The following is a 22,105-nucleotide window of genomic DNA, read 5'->3' on the forward strand; positions in this document are numbered from 1 at the left end:
TTGTTTTTCATACTCCTACCACCAGAGGCCCATATGTGTCCAGTTGGAACCCCAGTTGGGGCCCTCTGGTAATAGAAGGTATGTCAGACACAAAAACAGTCGTTTTTATTTCCCGAGGAGAAATTTGTCATCAAGAAATCACAGGACCATTTAAATGATGCTGTATGATGATTGCGTAAAAAGGTGCATTGTTCCACCATTGCTCCTTTGCTCAACATCTATAGGCAAAACTGTTTTTCACTGTCATAAAATCTTTAGCGCTGGGGCGCGTAGTTTAAGGTGTCCTTTTGCGTCAGGTGCGTGGACGTTGTTACTATTTAATTGCAGAATAAAAATGGTGAAAGTAAGAAAAGGACTGTTTCAAATAAAGTCCAAATGCTATCCTATACCCCAAAAAAGATGAAAAAGGAAGAGTTTATTCGAGCGCATTAAAGACTTTCACATACTGCATGTGCAACTGTCATGGAATAGTGAAGTCAGAGCTTATCACAGAATGAGGACACACTTGTTTAGACAGGAAATTCCAGGCTTGTTTCTCCCGAGTTTAAAGAAAGCGAAGCAATAACACTCAGCTTGGTTTGGAACAGTTTGCGAAGCTCACATGAAGTTGGCTGGGTCACGGCGACTTCTCCAACTGTCTTCGGGGAACTTGCGTGGTTTTGGAGAATCGAAGGAGGGAAAAACACTGTGGCTTGATGAGAAACATGTGGACGATTGCAAAACGGTATTGGCTGAGAAAAACACTATTCTAGGAAGCATGCGGCCGGTAAGAGAAAAACAACACGTGATATGTCTCACGTGAAGTTTCTGCTCCGGAATGTATAAAAAGCTGATTGTCTCTTAGACGAATGAGAACGCTGTTTGAACGCTGATGAATATTAATAAACGACGTCTCCCTCTTAGTCAATTCTCTGCTCTTTTGTGTATATTTTTGGGGCGAGGCCCATATACGGTCTGCTACGAAACAACAAAAGAAGCGGCAATTATTATGAAAACATAGATTGCATTGTTAAAAGCCAATTGAGTACATAATAGTTTAGGCGCTAAGTTGAGATCTATCAATTAGAAGTCTCGCATAGAGCTGTGTTTTTCAAGTGAAATTTTCTCCACAAATATCAGCATGTGAGTGGGTGGAATGTTTTCTGGGACGAAGGCCAACCCCCCTCTGAATCTGAGGGAAGATAAACAGGTGCAGAAATAGAAGGGTGTGCTGTCAACAGTCTAGATTTTTACACGATGGCTGATATAAAGGAAAGTAATATGATTGACAGTTGTTATATTGGTTGATAGGCGTCTAAGTATACAGAGCAAATAGATGGATCTCTCAAATAGAATCCCGACATCAATTCAGATTTGTTATCCGCACAGTTCGCTGATGAACTCTCTCTGCAGACATCTTGCTGAACACCCACTCCACCCCCTCTCGGTACTGGCTTCATATTGAAGTGTGATTTAGTCATCTGCATAATAACCTTGGCATTGCATCCACACAGCACTGGATACAAAGAATGTGAATATTGAATATTGGCTGGTAACTGGGTGCCAGAGCGCGCCAACCCGGTGTGGAACTGGACACACCTGTGCCCAATCTTCCCACATATGTTTCCAAAAATCCAAAGACTTTAAATTGACTGCTCGGACAGCACTAAGCGTCGGGTCATTGCATTTGAGAAGGTTCCTGTCCTGGTGGTGAGGTGAAGGTCACCCAGCTGCTTCTGGTGCCTGCTCTAACGGGAAAGGACAAGGACCCTGGACCACATGTAGGTCAGAAGGTCCCTGTCTCAGTGGCGAGAAGACAAGTCCTCTGTTCCAGAGAAGGTCTGTTTGATGGAGCCACCATCAATTTTGTTTTTATTTTTTTCAGGGTCGTCTGGAATCCCGCTCTTGAAGGAGGTAACGTCATGATCTGATACGTAACCTTTCCACATTTGGCGTCAAACGTGTGTGGAACTGCACACAGGCATGCCCAATCTCCCCAGATCTGTTACGAATTATCCCAAGACTTTATATTGACTGCTCGGACAGTGCTCTGTGTCGGGTTATTGCATTTGAGAAGGTTCCTGTCGTGGTGGCGAAGTGAGGGTCACCCGGCTGCTCCTGGTTCCTGCTGTAGCGGGAAAGGACAAGGACCCATGACCGCCTGGTGGAGAAAAGTCAATGCGGCGATGAGAGGAGTCCTCACCTGCTTCTGGCCCTGTTTTGGCAGGAACAGACATGGACTTTCAGCCACCCTATCCTATAGGAGCGGGTCATCTGGAATGCAGATCTTGAGGGGGAGGTTGTGTCATGATCTGGCAACCTTCCCCAATTGGGCGCCAACCTGGTGTGGAACTGGACACACCTGTGCCCAATCTCCCCAAATCTGTTCTGAATTATCCCAAGACTTTATATTGACTGCTCGGACGGAACTCTGTGTCGGGTTATTGCATTTGAGAAGGTTCCTGTCCTGGCGGCGAAGTAAAAGTCACCCGGCTTCTGGTTCCTGCTTTAGCGGGAAAGGACAATGACCCTCGACCACCTGTTGGTGAGAAGGGCCCCGTCTCAGCGGCAAGAAGACGAGTCCTCACCTGTCCTCTGTTCCAGCGAAGGTCCGTTTGATGCAGCCACCGTCAATTTTGTTTTTGCTTTTATCAGGGTCATCTGGAATAGCGGTTTTGAAGGGGAGGTAACGTCATGATCTGATACGTAACCTTTCCACATTTGGCACCAACCGTGTGTGGAACTGGGCACACCTGTTTCCAATCTACACACACTTGTTCCAAATTATCCCAAAACTTTATATAGACTGCTCGGACAGCACTCTGAGTCGGGTCATTGCAGTTGCCCCTTCCATTCCACTTCCATCATGTCTTCATGTCAGGTTTGGTTTATGTGTCTGGTTTCCACATTTCGCTAGTTGTTTGAAGACATGGTTTGTTTTTGTTTATTGTTCCTGTTAAAAAAGGTCATCCTTTGTTGAGTATACCTCCCCCCATTCTGGCTTTCCTACAATTGGGTCCACCTCAACAAAGGTAACAATATTGTTTATCTAGTTCAGATGAGGCAGAAAATCTCAATATGTACAGATTGGCGACAGCAATTTAAGATTTATGAACGTATTCTGTGTAGTCCCTCAAGGGTCCGTGTTAGGACATTTGTTATTTTTATTTTATACAAATGACTTGTGTTATGTATCATTGAAATTCAAATATATTGTATTTTCTGAAAACACCACCATATTAGGCACAGGTACAAACTTCTAGAAATCACAGGCAGAAATGACGGTAGAACTTAAGAATGTCAAGGAACAGTTTGATAAAAACATTGTATGAAGTGTGAAAAACAGTTATGGTATTTGGTAAATCCCAAAAAAGAAATTTCAATACAAATAAAGAACTGTAGCGTTCAAATAGAAAAAGTAAAAGAATTTAAGTTTCTTGGCGTGATTATTAGCTATTATATCGGCTGAATACCATATAAAAATAATATTCATTCTAAATTAGAAAAGTGTAGTAACCCAAAAAACCTTCATGTAATGTACAGTTCATTCATTTTGCCTTATTTAAGGTATTGCATGTATACATATATGAGCAATATAGAAACGCCAATTTGATTACGGAACAAATTTCCGTAAATTCCGGACTATAAGCCGCTACTTTTTTCCCCAAACGTTCAACCCTGCGGCTTATTCAGTGATGCGGCCAATTTATATGCGGCACTCGAGTACAAAAGGTAAGATTTAGACCGGTGGAATATATGCGCCGAGGAAGACTGCAACTTCTTGGCTTGTGCATACAGTGGAACCTCGGTTCTCGACCATAATCAGTTCCAGAACCCTGTTTGAAAACCGAATTGTTCGATCACCAAAATCATTTTTCCCATTAAAAATAATGTAAATCGTTTTAATCCGTTCCAACACCCTGAATGTTTACCTTGAATGTTTAACGTAAACATGAAGCTAACCCAGGCTAATCGTACGTTCGCGTTATCGTAATCTTCCATACGAAAGATTACGCTAACATGAATGTGTAAAAATAAAAAAATCAGGTCGTTTACAAGTCATTTAGCACCCGGGTCTCCACAACAAGTGATGAGCGGTTCATTGGAAAGGGGGCTGCGTTCCAACACCCTGAATGTTGGGCTCCGTTCCAACACCCTGAATGTTTAACATAAACATGAAGCTAACCCAGGCTAATCGTACGTTCGCATTTTCGTAATCTTCCGTACGAAAGATTAGTCTAACATGAACGTGTAAAAATAAAAAAAAGGGCTAAAACACTTCGTACACCTATATTAAAAGCGAAAGCAAAACGAAGCACGTTATATTATTATTATTAAAGCTTTGAAAACTCTCGGTGTACCGTCTCTTTGTAAATATGTGTAACCATGTATAATATGTATTTGCAACTGTATATTTCCGTAATGTATTTATTTCAGACACTTGTTCTGATAAAAAAAAAAAAAGAAGGGGCGAAAAAAAACGCGGGCTGACGGGAAGTGGGGACCGGTAAAGGTCAGTGTTTGTGGACGCGGCGGACAATAGTGGATATATATTCTTCCCACCCATACCTTTGGAAACTTTTTTCCTTGGATTACTTTCAACGGGACCTGGACTCTGCAGGTCTGCAGCAAACCTTAAGTAGTGGGATCATTTTACGTTTATTTTGCCGGCTGTGATTTTTGCACTTTTATGAAAGACATTCAGTTTCAACCCCGGGACTTAAAGTCGTGCTTCGGTTAATTTTGTGCTTGTGTTACATTTTTTTAATGTGGGCGCATGCGGCTTATATCCGGGTCCGGCTTGTGTACGTACAAAATCGGTTTTCCTCTTAAAATGTGGTGGGTGCGGCTTATAATCAGGTAAGCTCTATAGTCCGGAATTTACGGTAACCGCTGGGTATACAGAACATTAAAAATGTCCCTAATTTATGGCAATTTTCAAAAATATATATACTATACGTATTTACGATATATGCTGAGGATTAATATATCAAGAGTCGATGGTCGGGGGGCTGTTTTGTGCTGTGCCTAGAAAAAACTCACAAAAAACAAGATTCTAGATACAATTTGTTCTGAATGGTCAACTCACCATTGCAATCACAGCAGCTCCAGCTCCAGCCAATGCGCACACAAACAGATGGAAGGTCAAGTCCAGCTGCCAGAGTCACAAAATAACTTAGGATGCTTCATGTATACGGCACTTTATTCTTGCTTTCATATTTCTTAATATGCTTGGATCACATCTCGTTCTATTCTTTACCTCGTTGGATTCACACATCTTGAAGAATTTCTCAGATCCCGTGCAAACCTTCCTCTCCTCAGATATGGTCACAGCACCTGATGAACAGAAACCTGATTATGACTAAAAGATAGGGGTAGGGGAATTGATCCAAATATTTATATTATCAATACGATGCAAGTACTTGGATCGAATTGATACTATTGTCCCGATTTAATACTTCACTCTAGAGGTAAGATCTTGGGGCTGGGTTTGGGCTTAAAATGTCAATCATTAAGTCCTTCCTGGAGGATCTCCGTGCACTTACTTTTACTCAAGTAATTATTGAGATAAAGAAAATAAAAATCACAAAATCCAAAGAAATGTTCCTTCTAGGTGTTAGGGTAAAAGATGCATGGCTTCCTCCTCCCGCCTCCCTCACGTCACTTGATTTGAGGGACTAGTAAACCCCAAGCTCGGGTTTGTTTTGAGCTTGCTTATCAAATCAAGTTAACTCTTTGGGTTTAGTCGGGTTTAAGTTTGTATACCTGCGACTCGGGTCAGGTCGGGCTGTATTTTTTAGGCCCGATCTCACCTCTACTTCACTCCTCTACCAATTTCTTCAAAGTGTCACTTATCTATATTGATAGTGCAGCCCTTCAGTCTCTCACCCAGCACCCTTGGCCACTAAGTTTATGCCTCTGAGTGCAACTGACAGGCACACTTTTAGCATTTCTCCCGACCTGGGCTGCTGCTGCATCCTACCTGCCAGGCAGAAGACAGGGCCAAATCTATGCACCCTTCCCTACAAGAAGCTAAAGATGACCAAGGCAAACTGGAAGTAAAGCGTGGTTCGGACTTCTTTTTCAACAACAGAAGAGGACAATGCCAGGCATAATTTGTATGGTAAAGCGTTCCGCTATTGTGGCAACACCACACATTTACGTAAACATATAAAAAAGGTAAAAGCGTCAAGCTGAAACCAAATTTTCTGAACATGAACTTGTAACGAAATTGTTATATAGTATTTGTATTTTTGTTACAATGTTGCTTTGTTGGTTTGACACTCTTGGCTTTTGTTATGAAACAGTTGCGACATAAATATTTATATTACTTTTTAAAAATACTGTTAAGTTTGCAATGGAGCTACTTGATAAACATTGGAAGATTTTTAGAGGCTAACATATCTGTCCTGTGTTTATAGTAAGGTTGTTTTTGGACTACTTTTGTTGTTTTTCAGTATAATTTTTATGCGTTGTTAATGTCATCATCATTGTTGGCCAATCATGTTCCCGTTCTTTGACACCCACAGCCCTTAGGGCTGATCTGCTTCTGGAGATTTCATGAAAAGGGGGGAATTTGAAGAGGGCTTTTAAAAAAGGTTGGAATTTTTGCATTTTGAGGGATTTTGTATGATCAAATCCCAATCAAGCTCAGTATTAATTTTCACTCTTCATTTTGAGTGTCAACTAAACAATGAACCTATTAACATTCTACACAGTAGTGCAAAATCAATATTTTTCTAGCAACCACTTGACAAAATACATTTATGATTCTGATGATTAATAATGATACTATTAATGTTACATTGAAATCTATTGTTTTAGGTAATTATAAAATACTTATTGGGACAGTGTGTAATATTCAGTGCCTCCTCGTGGCAAATTTTTTTTTCTTCATATTAAAAAAGTAAATAACCAACAATATACATCATATAAGCATGGATTTTTTAAGGAGACTTATTTTTTTGTTAAATTTGTATTCATTTTACATCAGAGGATGCCATCTTGCTACTAGGCCCCTATGCCTTTTTTTCTTCTTATTTAACCCTGCTGGTGTGAACAGTGGTTGAAAACAACTGCAATAGAGTGACATCTTGTGGTCAAATAATACACAGTGTCTCTTTGATTTCAAAGTCTTTGGTATGAACATTTGAGACATGATTCGTTTTCATTGAGTCGAGGATCAGTAATGATTGAGTCACAAACCAAACTGGCGGAGGTCCAGACAGAGGTTGGCTCCCTCAACCTGGCTGGTATTCTTGCACATGGACCAAACATTGAAGTACATGAAGACCGGCAGGCTGGTGAATGCTGTCACGCCGAGCCACACCAGGAAAAAAAGGTAGGCCAGGAACATCAGCTAAATGGAGAAAGGACAAGAGGGGAAAGAAAACAAAAATGAGCATCGGCAGGCATTTTTAAATGTCTTCCCAAACTGATTAATTAGGCCCAGAACATGGTGTTAGAACCGCTTTTTCCCATTCTAGCAACATTGCTAAAATTTGTCCTATGCTGTCCCATTCTGATGCTGAGATTATAATTCATGCGTTTGTCACCGCCAGTCTCGATTACATGAAAGTACTACTCTCTGGTCTCCTTAAGTCTAGCATCAATAGCCTGCAGCTGGTGCAAAATGCTGCAGCAAGGCTTTTGGTTTCGTCACATTAGCCCGATTTTAGCTAACCTGCATTGGTTCCCTGCCATGTGTTTTTAAAGTTCTGTTGGTATTATACAAAATCATGCATGGACCTGCCCCCTCAAATCTTTCAGATTTAATTTCCTCCAATGTTCCTGTTATTACTACTATTGATCCCAAGATCCAAAAAGAAATCCGCAGGTGCTGTGGAATGCTCTGCCTTCTGAGATTCAATCTGCAACGTCAGTGGAACTGTTTAAATCTAGGCTTTAAACACACTTCTATTACCTAGGCTTATGAATGACCTATATTGCCTGTTGACAATATCTGTGTATTATTTGTTATTGAAACATCCTTTGCAGCCTGGTCATCCTGGAAGGGGGATTACCTTATGTGGGGCCCAATTCATAGTTCCTTAATTTCCTCATGCTGAGCTTTTGAGTTTTTCCTTTCCCTTATGTAGGTTTTAGATCAGGGGATGGTGTCACTATAGTAGTCAGTACAGCCCATTGATTCCTATTGTGATTTAGGGCTATACAAATAAATATGACTTGAGTTGACTGGGGTTCCTCCCCACAATTATGCAAATAAGTGGCAAAACAGTCCACGCGCTGGTAGATTCGAGAAAGAAGTCTCAAAGTTGACCCATCTGGCTTGTTTACTCTATAGCTGTGACATCATGGAAGGAATACCACTCTTTCAAAATGGTGAATCCCATTAACACAACATGTGAGGCCAGCTACGAAACAGACAGCGATTGTAGTGAACAGCAATTGCATGCCACTCATTTTTACTTGTAGCTAGGCAATTGTGGTTTTCCGTTTGTTTTTAGCTTCGTGTGGCACATTTGGAATCATTTTGTCCAGCTAACTCCCCGGTAATGTCGGGGCTGCCGAGTTCTTTCCTGTTTTGTTTGCTCTCGTTTGGCACTCATTGGCTGTCCACCGTGTGTTGCACAGCCAGCTAGCCTGGCATTTGCACCGGTTTATTTCCAGCTGGGTTTGCATTAGCGCCGTTGCCACTTTTTGTTGTTGGTTCTTGGTTACGCTGTCTGCTCACCATGTGTTTTTACATCCGGTAGCCGGGCTGGGAGGAGGGGCTTTAGAAAGGGATGGGATTTTCTTATCTCAGAAATACTCTCCTGGCCCTCCTTGCAAGTTAAAAATCCATTGATATCTTCTCGCCTTATTTTGACTAAACTTAATAAGGAGTTTCAAAAGACGGCTTTAGGACAGCGTGGAATTCTCTTATCTGTAGGCTCCCATCCCAGTTCTCTTTGCCAGTTTAAAATCCATTGATGTCTTGACTCCTTATTCTGAGTATTTACAAAAGTTTAAACTTAAAGTTAATACACTTTGTGATTATCTATGTATTTGAGGCGCAGTGGTTAGCGGGTGTACGGCACAGTTCTAAGGTCTTGGGAACCTCCTGTGTGGGTTCAAATCCAGCTACCGGACTTCCGGTGCGGAGTTTGTATGTTCTCCCCGTGCTTGCGGGGGTTTCCTCAGGGAACTCCGGGTTCCTCCCACATTCCAAAGACATGCATTTCAGGTGGATTGGCCAGTCCAAATTGTCCCTAGGTGTGAATGAGCGAGCGAGTTGTCTGTCCCTGTGTGCCCTGCGATTGGCTGGCAACCAGTTCAGGGTGTCCCCTGCCCACTGCCGGATGATTGCTGGGATGGGCTCCAGCACCCCCGCGACACTACTGAGGATAAGCGGTGTAGCTAATGAGATGAGATGAGGTGAATAGGAAAATGTCTTACAAATGCAGTCAGGCAACGTCCACAGGCAGTGATCTTGAACTCTCCATACAGTTCCCTAATCGCCCCAGTGGTGAAAAAACCTTCCACCAGCAACAGCACTCCAAAGACAAAGAATCCCGCGGCAAGTCCGTAGATGATGTACTTCAGGATGTCAATGCTGCAGGAAAAAATATCAGATTACTCTTTCCATTCTAATCTTTATTCCACATTTTAGCATTCAAAACCATGGCAACAAATAATTGTATATTGCTCTAGGTGAGCCTCGTGTTATGCAAATTATCTACCAGTATTTAAAAATATGCACATTGAAATTAAATTTCAAGTACTTTTTCTTGTTATTCTAATCAATGTTGTTGTTTTTCAAAATTTTTTAGTTTTATTTTTTTTCAGTATTATGCTTTATTATTACTTATTTATTAAATAAGTAACCTACCCTCATTTTATATTCAGGGATGACAATAAATCATTTTCCAATCCCAATACATTTATTGAGAAACCATCTTTGAAAAATATTTTCATGTAATGTGTTAACTGGTTTATTCTAACAGTTGATTGATTGCAGTTTTATACCTAAACCAACTTACCACGCTACACGAACTCAACACTGCCCTCCATGGGCCGGAGAGAGTATTTGGTTTGCATTTATTTAAAAAAGAAATCAAAACGTTTAAATGAAATGACTTAGACACGTGCTTCTTTTTTTGGACATGCTCAGAAATTTATAGCAGGTCGGATTCAAATATCTGATGGGATGGATCTGGTTGGCGGGCTTGCTTTAACGTCTGATTTTTTTATTACATGAAAAAAAAAAAGACTACTTACTGACCAAAGTATGTTTTTTGGTAGTCGATTGAAAAATGGTATACTCTTGGAATACCCACACGTGTTTATCAGAGCTAAAATATTGGTAATGGATAAATGGACATCCATTAGCCACTAGTATTGCAGATGACATATGAGAAGGCATAAGATTTTTCTTGTTCTCACGTTATTTATATTCACAGTGTCAGGGATGAGTGTTGGAGAGAGTGGAGAGAGCGGGGTCGACCTGAAGGATATAAATAAACGCAAAAAGCACAAGGGAAAACAACGTTTTGGTGTATCAGATGATGGACTTGGTGTTTATTTGTATCTTTCAGGACCGCTTTGTTTCATTCATTCTCTGATATCCATTCTGGCACAGGGATCCAAAAGAGGATCATAATACCATCAATTTAATATGTCATCTGTAAAACTGGTGTTCAAGTTCCTGCGCTTTCACCACCGCAATCCGGGCTAAATTATGTTACAATGTTTAGTGATTTTGGTCAGTGATGATTTTTGATTGATCAATTGTTGCACGAATATGGTAGTATACTGTAAAACCTTGTGTACGTAGTATCATACGCGAATAAATGCTGTATTCATTTGCAATTTTATCCAGCAGTATTTTGCGGTATATTTCAAATTTCTGGACCAATTTGGAGCTTTTGGGTGCGCCTTATACAGAGTTCCCACCGCTTAAAGCAAATTAATTTTTGGGCAAGCCAATGAAGCCCCAATGCCCGAACAAGTGTCAGGTACATTGTAGAGCGCTCGCTTGGGACCAAGGGGTTGCAGGTTCGACTCTTGGCTCCTCCGAGTGAAATGTTGAAGTGTCCTTGGGCAAAGCACTGAACCCCTAATCCTCCGATAAGATGGTGAGTGCCTTGCATGGCTGATGCTGCTATCGGTGTGTGAGTGTGTGTGTGAATGGCTAAGTGTGAAGCACATTATAAAGGACTTCGGGAGGTCTTCAGTGACATGAAAAGCGCAATATTAATGCAGACCATACATCATTTTAGATGACTGACAACTGAAAATGGTCCATTTCTCTAATCTTGATCGCATAAACAGATAATGTAATATTTGTCACTCACATGGTGAACACATCCAGGGTTTCTCCAGGAGCTCGGATGACCTCAAAGTAGTTCTGGAGGATAGTGACGGTCCCACTCAAGGCCTCGTGTCCGCATCCACAGAATAAGGCTACGCCCATGTAGAGAAGGACGGTAGCAATGAGGGACGCCCATGGAAGACTCCCTACGCATCGCTCACAGCACTCTTTACAACCTGAACATAAAGACAAAACATCATTATGGGATTCGATCATACTTTTACAATTACCTTTATTAAAGGGTTTATCCAAACTGATTTTTTTTTTCCAATTAGGCACAGAACGTGTAAATATACAAAAATGTTGCAAAATATTCCACACACCGGTGTACTCGAGAAATTTAGTCTTTGAGTTGAACTGTGGCGTCATTGAAGGAACAAAACTCTTATCAAAATGGTGAATCCCGTTAACACAACATGTGAAGCTAGTTCCGAAACAGATTGTAGTAGCTCATTTTTGTTTTGAAGTAGGCGATTGTGGTGGGGGTTTTTTTGTGTTTTTTTTTTTATAGGATTTTGTCTGGCTAGTTCCTGTTAGGTTCAGGGCTGCCAAGGGCTTTCCTTTTTTGTTTGCTCCCGAGTGACTCATTTGCTGCTCACCGTGTGTTGTCTGCCCAGCTAGTGTGGCATTAGCAACAGTTTTGCTACGTCTCTATAGTCGTTTTCGCTTTTCATTGTTGGTTTGCTGTTAACCTGGCTCCTCACAGTGCTTTTTTGATCAGCTAGCCTGGCGATAGTCCCAGTTTGGCCACGTCCCTTGGTTTATTCCTGGCAGGTTTTGCGTTCATTGGCGTAGCCGTTTTTGCTTTTCATTGTTGGTTTGCTGTTAGCCAGGCTCCTACCAGTGTGTTTTTAATCAGCTAGCCTAGCGATAGCACATTGGTTTATTCCCGGCCGGCTTTGCGTTTATCGCCGTAGCCTTGCAGCTTTTCGTTTTTGGTTACAGGCTAGCCTGGCGGCTGACTACCTGTTTGTGGATCAGCTAGCCTGGCGTTAGAACAAATTGTGCCGTGTCTCTTGGTGTATTCCCGGCCGGCTTAGCGTTTATTGCCATAACCGTTGCCGCTTTTCGTTTTTGGTTCGCAGCTAGCCTGGTTGCTCACTGTTCATATTTTGAGCAGCTAGCCTGGTGTCAGCGTTTGTTTTGCCTTGTTTCTTTGTTTGTTCTTTCCCGGCCGACTTGTTGCCATAGCGGTTGGCGCCCTTTTTATTTATTTATTTTTTTGGGTTGTCGGTTAGCCTGGCTGCTCACTGTGGTTTTTGGTCAGCCAGCCTCGCATTTTTCCACCTTTCGTTGATCAGATAGCCCCCTGTTGGCGCCTCTCCAAATGTTGTTTTTAGCCAGTTAGCCCACTTTTTTGCATTCTCCACGAAAACTACCTAAACTTGGCTTAAAACATTCAAAACATTTTCGTCTAGTTAACATGAAAACCAATACGGTGACAGGCTTGCTAGGGCGCTGGTGTTCCTCCGATGACATCACAGCTCAGGATAACAAAGACAAGATTTGCTGTCTTCAAAATGCATTACCTCCGAAAATAATTGGGATATACGGATGAAATATATATATAGATTTGAAGCAAAAACCATGTACTATTTTATCACATTTTGCACGTACATACACATAACAAAAATGGATGAGGACAAAAACAAAATATAGATTGTTTATAATGGAAGAAAATGAGAATGGCACAAAAACATCTCTTTTTTACGCAAATCCTCGTCATTTATTGGAAAAGATCAAATGGGTTTTTAAAAACGTTTTTATTTAAGTTAACTCAAGACATTACATCAGAGGTGGCCCAACTGCGGGCCTTGGGCCACTAATAAAAAAATATTGTTTTTTATTGTTGCTAGCTTTGTCTCTTTGTGCGTCTACAATTCTTTTACTACAGAAATACTATAAAACGAAATATCAAATTGAGTGCTTAAAAAGGGACCTATTATTTATTTTGCTTTCATTTTGAGAACAAAAAATACAAAAAAAATTATCCTTTGACCGGGTCAAAACATACGTTGGCCTAGAGAGAATTGGGCGCCACTTGTCTGTACTGGCCCAAGATACACCACAGGAAATGGTGCCCCCCTATGACCCTGGCGGTTAAGGGATACAACCAACCAATCAAACAACCAACCATCCAATACCGTAACACGTGGATACTAAGAATACGTAAATACTAAAAGAATCCTACAGAACTACTACAAACACCCTACTACATAAATATTACAAAATATAATATAAAATATTGCTTAAAACAGAAACCTAATATACAATATACAAGTAATTGTGTTTCAAAACCAATTTGATGAAACAAATGTATTAAAAAAACATATGGAAATAAATATAACATGTTGATGTCTGCATTTTTTCATAAATGCAAATGAGAAAATATGTCTTTTCCTAATGCTACTTCAACAGTTTATCTATCCCTGCATTACATGCCAAGTGTATAACTTTTTATTTCTAATCATGACTTTCACCTCAGGTCTTAAGTGCAACTGCAGCCTCTGAACCCCCAGATTGATTTAACAGTAGAGTACACCGACAGGCCTGTGGGCATGATTTTCAGACTGGATTTACGTTTGATTGCCCTGCCCATCCATCCATCCATTATCTGGACCGCTTATCCTCAGTAGGGTCTCAGGGGTGCTGGAGCCCATCCCAGCTATCTGCCAGCAGTGGGCAGGGGACACCCTGAACTGGTTGCCAGCCAGTCGCAGGGCACACAGGGACAGACAATTTGCTCGCCCATTCACACCTAGGGACAATTTGGACCGGCCAATAAAGCGAACATGCGTGGTCTTGGAATGTGGGAGGAAACTGGAGTGCCCGGAGGAAATCCACACAAGCACAGGGAGAACATGCAAACTCCACACCGTAAGGATCTCAGGACCTCAGAACTGTTGTGCACATGGGCTAACCACTGCGCTGCAGTGCTGCCCGATTACCCTGCCCTCTTTCTCTAAATTTGAAGGCATGTGACCATAAGAAACTAGTGGTTCTCAAATAGTTAGGTCCCACTATTCCACCCTAATGACCGGTTTTGACCCAAATCAAGACAATAAATTCAATTTCTTAAAATTCCCCAAATGAAAGGATTGTGCGGTTTGAAGCAGAGAGAATAGAATATATTAATGTTTTTTGTCAAAAATGACCAGCAACACAAAAACATTCCTTAAATACATATAAGCCTACATCACATATAATCGACCCTGCTTTACAAATAAATTTACACCCCAAAAATGTATAAAATGTGTACCTAAACATTGATAAATATTTGATTATGTATATAATACATATTACTATACTGGTAAAAAGCTAAAAATAAAATATTTTAGTACATCATTTTCTTACTTAACAATCATTTCTTTCTTTTCCACTCCATTTTTGTCACTGTTTTCCTTGTTGTTAACCTTCTTGGCACCCTTTATTATGAGTAGTAAAAAGAAATAAAACCAACAAAATAGCAATAAAATGAAATGTGGTCCTCCTCAAACACAATTAGTACGGTGCAGATTGACTGAACAGGCAAAAGAGATAGAGCATTTTTGCCATCTACTGTTAAGAAAGTGTAATAAACCTTCCATTTTTTTTTCTTATTAGCATTATTTTCCAAGGCAAAAGCCCGTGACCCACTGAAAACGGGTCTGTGACCCACTAAACTCAGATTCCTCCCCCCACACTCATTTATACCAAGGGACAGCTATGACTCACAAAAAACCTGCATACATGTTTTTGGAATAGGGGAGTAAATCCGAGTGCCCTGAAAAAAACCCACAGAACATGCAAACTTGTTTATAACATCAAGTATTTCACAAATAGCGAAGGATTCTGATCCAATCCATACCTTAGTGTTCTCCACATTTATCTTTCACTCAAATCACGACATGAACAAAATAAAATGACAATTGAAGAGAAAATCAAATCTAATAAAATGTATGTATATGAAATAGAGTCTATGTCCAAAACGTACTTAAAATATAACAGAAAAGTAGTGGGTGACATAATAGGAAGAAGAAAACATAGTTTTGTTGTAATTTATAGAGGTTTAAGTACTGTATATGTTGGATTTTGAGGGTGGATCCTTGAGAAAGGATGCAGGGACTGAAGCAGTGGTTCCCCAAATAAGTAAGGGGTTTATTAACAAAACCTGGAACAAAGTAACAAACTATCAAGGGGCCACAAAACAAATGACATGTAGAAAACGGAATCAAACTTGACAATGTGAAAAACCAGAAACAAAGACCAAAAACGGAAATGGAAAATGCAAAGAACAAAGGACCAAAAAAGTGGGAACTAACTACTCACAAAATGTCCAAACAGGAAACCAGAATCAAGCAAACAAACAAAAAAAAAACGTGACCTGGCAAAAAAATGCAAAGAACAAAGTAAGAAACAAACAAACAAAAAAAAGTGTTCACAAAATGAGTAACAAAACGGTAAAAAACATTGACAAATCAGAGGTAGCAACGACAATGGAAATGAACATCGACCTAAAAATGTATGCTGTCCAAAATATCATTACAAAGTGTCAGGATAATTACAGACAGGTGTGTGGTGACTGAGCACACCAATAGGCTGTTTACATTACATTACATTACATTTTACACAACTTTTTACACATAATGATTACATTTCTAACATTTTCATTTGGCAGACCTAATAAAAAGCCTGGTGGACTACATGTTGCCTGCTGGCTATGGTTTGCCCACCCCTTGTTTATATGGTTGGCCTTTGCCTAAATAGTATCATTATTATGTGAACCAAATTGAAGGGGAAGAAGGAACCGAGGCAGGGATGCTCAAAATAAGGATGGTTGGTACTGTATTTACAAAGCAGGTACAAAGTAACAAACAAACAAGCGGTCACAAAATTAATGACACGTCCAAACAAAACAAAACCAGAAACAACGACCAGAACCAGTAATTGAAAATGCAAGGAACAAAGTAACAAACAAGTGTAATACTGCTAAGCTCAGAAGTCTTTTTCCATTAAGCATTTATTTGACCACTTTATACATATAATGATTCTATTTTCAACATTTTTGTTTGGCGGGCCGGATGTAAATGGTCTGCATTTATATACATTAACTGAAGACCTCCCAGAGCGCTTTACAATGTGCTTCACACTTATCCACTCACACACTATCACACACCAGATCCAACTAATAATAATTATTAATAATTTCTTATATTTCAGTCGGACTGTATTACTTTTGTTCTTATTAACATTATTCTCAGAATTACAATTAATATATTACTAATATCATTGTTATTGGTATAGTTATTTTTTAAATTGTTATTTAGTTGTCATAACAACAATGATAATAACAATTATAATCATCTTGATACAATGGGCAGCACGGCGGCGCAGTGGTTAGCGCGTGTGCGGCACAGTTCTAAGGTCTTGGGAACCTCCTGTGTGGGTTCAAATACAGCTCCCGGACTTACTGTGGAGAGTTTGTATGTTCTCCCCGTGCCTGCGTGGGTTTCCTCCGGGCACTCCGGTTTCCTCCCACATTCCAAAGACATGCATTTCAGGTGGATTGGTCCAAATTGTCCCTAGGTGTGAATGAGCGAGCGAGTTGTCTGTCCCTGTGTGCCCTGCGATTGGCTGGCAACCAGTTCAGGGTGTCCCCTGCCCACTGCCCGATGATTGCTGGGATGGGCTCCAACACCCCCGCGACCCTACTGAGGATAAGTGGTGCATGATGAGATCTTGATACAATACAAAAAAACGGGAATTGCTCCGTACTTTGCATCATTTTTGCCGCGTTTTTGTTCCTGAATGCAGGTTTTTACAATTTATTGTCGTAGTGTAGATAAGGCCAGAGGTCTCTGAGTGTGAAGTACGCAGGAGATATCTCCCCATCTGTCTGTCATATAAAGTTTCTCGTCCTGAGTAGTGCTACTTGTTATATATAACTAAGTATATTGAAAATGAAAGCGAGACGGGATTTGGGTCACTGGGTTTTTATTCGTTTGGCACTCACACCCTGCGAATTTACAGCCTTTCGAATAAATGGGGATCGTTTTATAGCTCACATTTCTTCATGCGTGTCTTACCGCTGTGATGCCCTGGATTTCCAAATGGTTTCTCTGAATTGGCCACAGCGGTTCTGTTATGTTTTATTGTGATGTTTTCTGATTTCAGATTATCTTTATTTCGACTTTACACAGTTGTGGGCCGTCCGGGCCTGCAAGGCCTTCTCAGCTGGCCTAAAATATATTTGACTCATATTATCGTGTGTTAAATCATTTCAAATTGTTTTGTCAGCTTCCATTCATTGCTTTTCCCTGGTTGCACTTTTTCCCGATTTGTGGTTTTATATTTTAGCATTTAACCATTTACAATTTAGAAATGAGTTGTTTCTAGGCACAGAAATCTTCCCGGAAGCCTTCACAAAGAAATCCTGATGGCCGTGTACCCGGACATCAGTCTTGAATAAAGCTGTTTAGCCAATCAAAGTTCTGAGTTGAAGTCTGAGCACCTACTAGCAAGCTTTAGGTAATGTCACCGGTTTCACAAGCTATGATTGGCAAGGGGGCGGCTTGAAGAGACCGAGCTGCACAAGGAAATATATTGTTGTATTGATTTAATAATGAAATGTTGGGCACATCTATGAGCAAGCCTTTGTGCAAGCAGAAAAAAGGTTTTGTCCACCACTTTCAGCAGACTTGGGCACTCTGGTCTTCGAGGGCCGTATGTAAGTTTCTCTCCTTTAGCTCAGATGATACAAATAATCAGCAAGCAAGAAGGGCCTTGGAATTACCTGCATTGTTGCAGAGAAACCTCAAAAACGAGGCAGAACATGCGGCCTTCGAAGACTGGATTGCCCAGGTCTGGCCTGGAGGTAAGATCTTACGCCCAAGGCCTAGCCCAACCTGTCCCGATCTGAATTCCGAGCCGATCGGGCCTTACAATTCCATCATTACGTTTGAATCGAGCTGTACTTCTATCTCCTGTCATTGTTCATCTTGATCTCTGTTTATATAGTCTTGTCTAGATTAGACTTAGTCACAAAAGACAGGCTTTACTTGTTGCGTGACAGCGAGGCACAGAGGTCTTCACTTTTCTCTTCCATCTCCCTCTCATACAGTCCACTTGACCAGTTAACCGAGCTAACCGCACCAGACCGGCCCAAATCACCTCTATTCCACCCGATTCCTCACAGATTAAATAGGAAATTGAAGTTCCAAGTTGGGCAGCACGGCGGCGGGGTGGTTAGCGCGTGTGCGGCACAGTTCTGAGGTCATGAGATCGAACCTCCTGTGTGGAGTTTGCGTGTTCTCCCCGTGCTTGCTTGGGTTTCCTCTGGGCACTCCGGTTTCCTTCCATATTCCAAAAACATGCATGTCAGGTTAATCGGCCGGTCCAAATTGTCCCTAGGTGTGAATAAGCGAGCGGATTGTCTGTCCCTGTGTGCCCTGCGACTGGCTGGCAACCAGTTCAGAGTGTCCCCTGCCCACTTCCCGAAGACAGCCTAGATAGGCTCCAGCACCACCGCGACCCTACTGAGGATAAGCGGTGCAGATAATGGATGGAAGTTCATTCGTGACACATCACTCATTCAGACTGAAGTTGAAGGCCTAGGTGTAAAATACACAGCCCATCACTGAGTCGTTTTGAATTTTTTGTAATTTGACTGACGATGTTTAACAGAGGCAGCACGGCGGCGCAGTGGTTAGCGCATGTGCGGCACAGTTCATGTTATGGGAACCTCCTGCGTGGGTTCAAATCCAGCTCCAGACTTCCTGTGCGGAGTTTGCATGTTCTCCCCGTGCTTGCGTGGGTTTCCTCCGGGCACTCCGGTTTCCTCCCACATTCCAAAGACATGCATTTCAGGTAAATTGGCCGGTCCAAAATTGTCCCTAGGTGTGAATGAGCGAGTGAGTTGTCTGTCCCCGTGTGCCCTGCGATTGGCTGGCAACCAGTTCAGGGTGTCCCCTGCCCACTGCCCGATGATTGCTGAGATGGCCTCCAGCACCCCCGCGACCCTACTGAGGATAAGCGGTGCAGCTAATGAGATGAGATGTTTAACAGTCGGACGCGGTTTTTGACAAATTACCCATTCTGCTCCAGCTTCACCGATGAAAACGTCAAGCTAAAAAATGCCCTGCCTAATAAACTGCATATCAAAAATCATGGACAGTCCTCAGAAAAAGGATGGTGGTTTTTCTCCTCTGTGAGTCATTTTACCGCTCATATTTAATTGAGCAGCCATGTTGCTATGGTAGCAGGGGTGTGGCAGGAGCCTGCTGACCCACTTTGCCTGTAGTGTTGTCATGGCAACAGTGCAGCTTCGGCAAGCATCACAGCCGCACTGATACACATTTAAGTCGCAACACAAATCGCGGTTGTTCACTCCGTGGCGTTTTTAGATGCCATTTAAGGAGTCTGACTTTTAAAATCGGGGCAATATATTTCAGAACATGTCAATTACATTTTAAATAGATAGATAAATAGATACTTTATTCATCCCCGTAGGGAAATTCACACTTCAAGCAGTATCCTTGTGTTGAAAAATAAAATAATAAAATAAAAGATATAGAATACAAAAATACCCGATACAACGTGTTGATAAAGAGTATTTTAATAGTGGTACAGAAAATACACACTGTAATAAAAATAGGGTAATACGCAAATGTGGGGGTGGGGTTTAATGTGGCCTTTTACTCCCTCGGGTGGAGTTAAAGAGCCTCATGGCATGAGGAAAAAATGATCTCCTCAGTCTGTCCGATCCTTTGTATGAAATAATGTTCGCATATATTATTTATTGCAGCATTATCTAAAAGAATACTGATTACTTGTCACATTAGTGAGATGGATGAGAATTGCATACACTGTGTTATTGTGGCAGGCTGCCCATTTTCACACCTGGGCCCTCCAGTAAGCCGAATCAATCCAATCTATTTTAAGGCTGTAAAGAACAAAAAAACATTAAAAGAATAACATAAAATTGCAATATCATTTTACTTACCAAAAATCATTTTTATTTGTGCTTTTCTTTCCTCAAGAAGATTTCAATAAGTCTGTTGTACAGATTGCGTGTGTTTCAGTTGCATAAAGAAGTTCCTTTTCATCGCTATCAACGCTAATGCCAAAGGTTGAGCCTGTCCTTGTCATGATTACTAACTCTGATCACCTGGAGCAATCAGATGGCGCCTGTGTGGGCGCCTTCTGATTGGCTGGCACTTCGCTCTTAAGCGCGCTGCGCCCAGAGTTCCGTGTCAGAGTGTACATTTGTAACTCTGTGTGTTTCTCCTGATATCCCGTTCACTTAAGAACTCTGCTTACCCGTTTCTGCCTGCCTCCGATCCGACCTGTTTCCGTCCCACGCTTCGATCTCCTCTCCAGCCCTGGTAAACACGACCTGCCTGATTTCCGCACTCCGATTGCCCACTCGATCCAAAACCATCTCCCTGGCGCCGCTGCTGACGTCCGACGGTCATCACGTCTCCTGCACACCCTGAACGCTTCCTTAAATAAAGAACTAAAACGAATGCTCTGGGGTTTCCTGGTCCGTTCTGGTCTCCTGATAGTCCTGTCGTATTTCTGGCAAACGTTTTTATGTGATTTAGGACTAAAAATGTCCATTCCACAGAAGCAGTGGACACAAGAATATTTTTCATCACCTTTTCTTTGTCATACTTCTGTTAGCGCCCCCTAGCCAATCATGATTTCTGAAACAGGTGACCTTTCCCAAAACCCGCTCAGGCACCAACTTGATATCTGATTGGCTAAACCAACAGTTTTATCATCACTTATTTTATGCCTCAGGGCCTTCAGATTTGACTGTGGAGGCCTGTCAGTAGATTTCTCACCCTAGCAACAAGTAATGGCCTAAATGTGATTGGTTGAATGGTCAAATATGAAAGCAAAACTGAGAGGGAATCAACGAAAGGAAGGTGACAATTTGGAATTATTTAATAAGTATTCATTGGCAAAATATAATAACATCACATGATTCAGATATTATTCCAGGCCAGCAGAAAAGTCTTGCAGGCCTCGATGGCCCACCACTACAGTATTATAAACTTGCCAGGACAGTGCATGGATTTTTGATTCAGTTTTTGTTTTATAGCATTTTGGTGCTGTTATGTGAATGCTATTCGGGTAGCAAAACTAGGGGTCAAATAATATTTGAATACAAATTTGACTGACAAATTGATCTGAAGAGACGAACGTAATATTTAAAGTGGTGGCAGAGGGGTCCATTCTTGTCTTTGGAGGCATAGATTATGCCAGCCTGTCGAAAGTCCTTGTCGTCCAAAAACTGTCCTTCACCTGACATTAGTCACTCAATATGTGAAGGCGGCTGAGCCATATTATAATCCTTTCCACATTTTCATATTATGGTTTGTTGAGCATGCAAGACCCAGTGACATGAGCTCCATAAACATGAGGGGGTTTCCCTGTTTATGAGGAGGTACAATATACAGATTACCGTAAATTCTGGACTACAAGCAGCTACCTTTGCTAGTCTTTAATTACGGTGCCGCGTCTTCTTTTCTTTTAGTAGCGGAACCAAGGAAAACAGCTAGTCGCTCTTTTCCACGGAGCATGCACACTAAATACAGAATACGGCAGTGGCTTCTGGACACATTTATGACGCCTTTCTAGAGGAGAAGTGAGTCTATGTTTTGCCGAGAATATTCCTAAATGAAAACCTCAATTTATACATCTGAATTGAACAGCAGTTGAAGTTATCAATCTATGCTAGACTTGTCTTTCTGTATCATTGGCGTCAATGTCGGGTAGCTGAAATTTCCTTTAATCCTCAAGAAACGATAACAGGCAAATGCAATTTAG

At 41.3% G+C, this 22,105-nt stretch overlaps 1 protein-coding gene across 1 annotated transcript in view; it reads right to left on the reverse strand.

Moving 5' to 3' along the window:
* gpm6ab (glycoprotein M6Ab) overlaps positions 1 to 22,105 on the reverse strand; it is a 31,481-nt gene that overhangs the window by 898 nt on the left and 8,478 nt on the right. Inside the window, exons 2-6 of the mRNA XM_088341651.1 lie at positions 11,277 to 11,469; positions 9,379 to 9,535; positions 7,186 to 7,339; positions 5,240 to 5,316; positions 5,069 to 5,134 (exon numbers count right to left, since the gene is read on the reverse strand). Coding sequence (XP_088197777.1) covers positions 5,069 to 5,134; positions 5,240 to 5,316; positions 7,186 to 7,339; positions 9,379 to 9,535; positions 11,277 to 11,469 — 647 coding nt within the window. The remainder of the gene's footprint in view (positions 1 to 5,068; positions 5,135 to 5,239; positions 5,317 to 7,185; positions 7,340 to 9,378; positions 9,536 to 11,276; positions 11,470 to 22,105) is intronic.

This window comes from Urocampus carinirostris, chromosome 8 (assembly GCF_059441175.1).
Source record: "Urocampus carinirostris isolate Australia breed hairy pipefish chromosome 8, RoL_Ucar_1.0, whole genome shotgun sequence".
Classification (NCBI taxonomy): Eukaryota; Metazoa; Chordata; class Actinopteri; order Syngnathiformes; family Syngnathidae; genus Urocampus; species Urocampus carinirostris.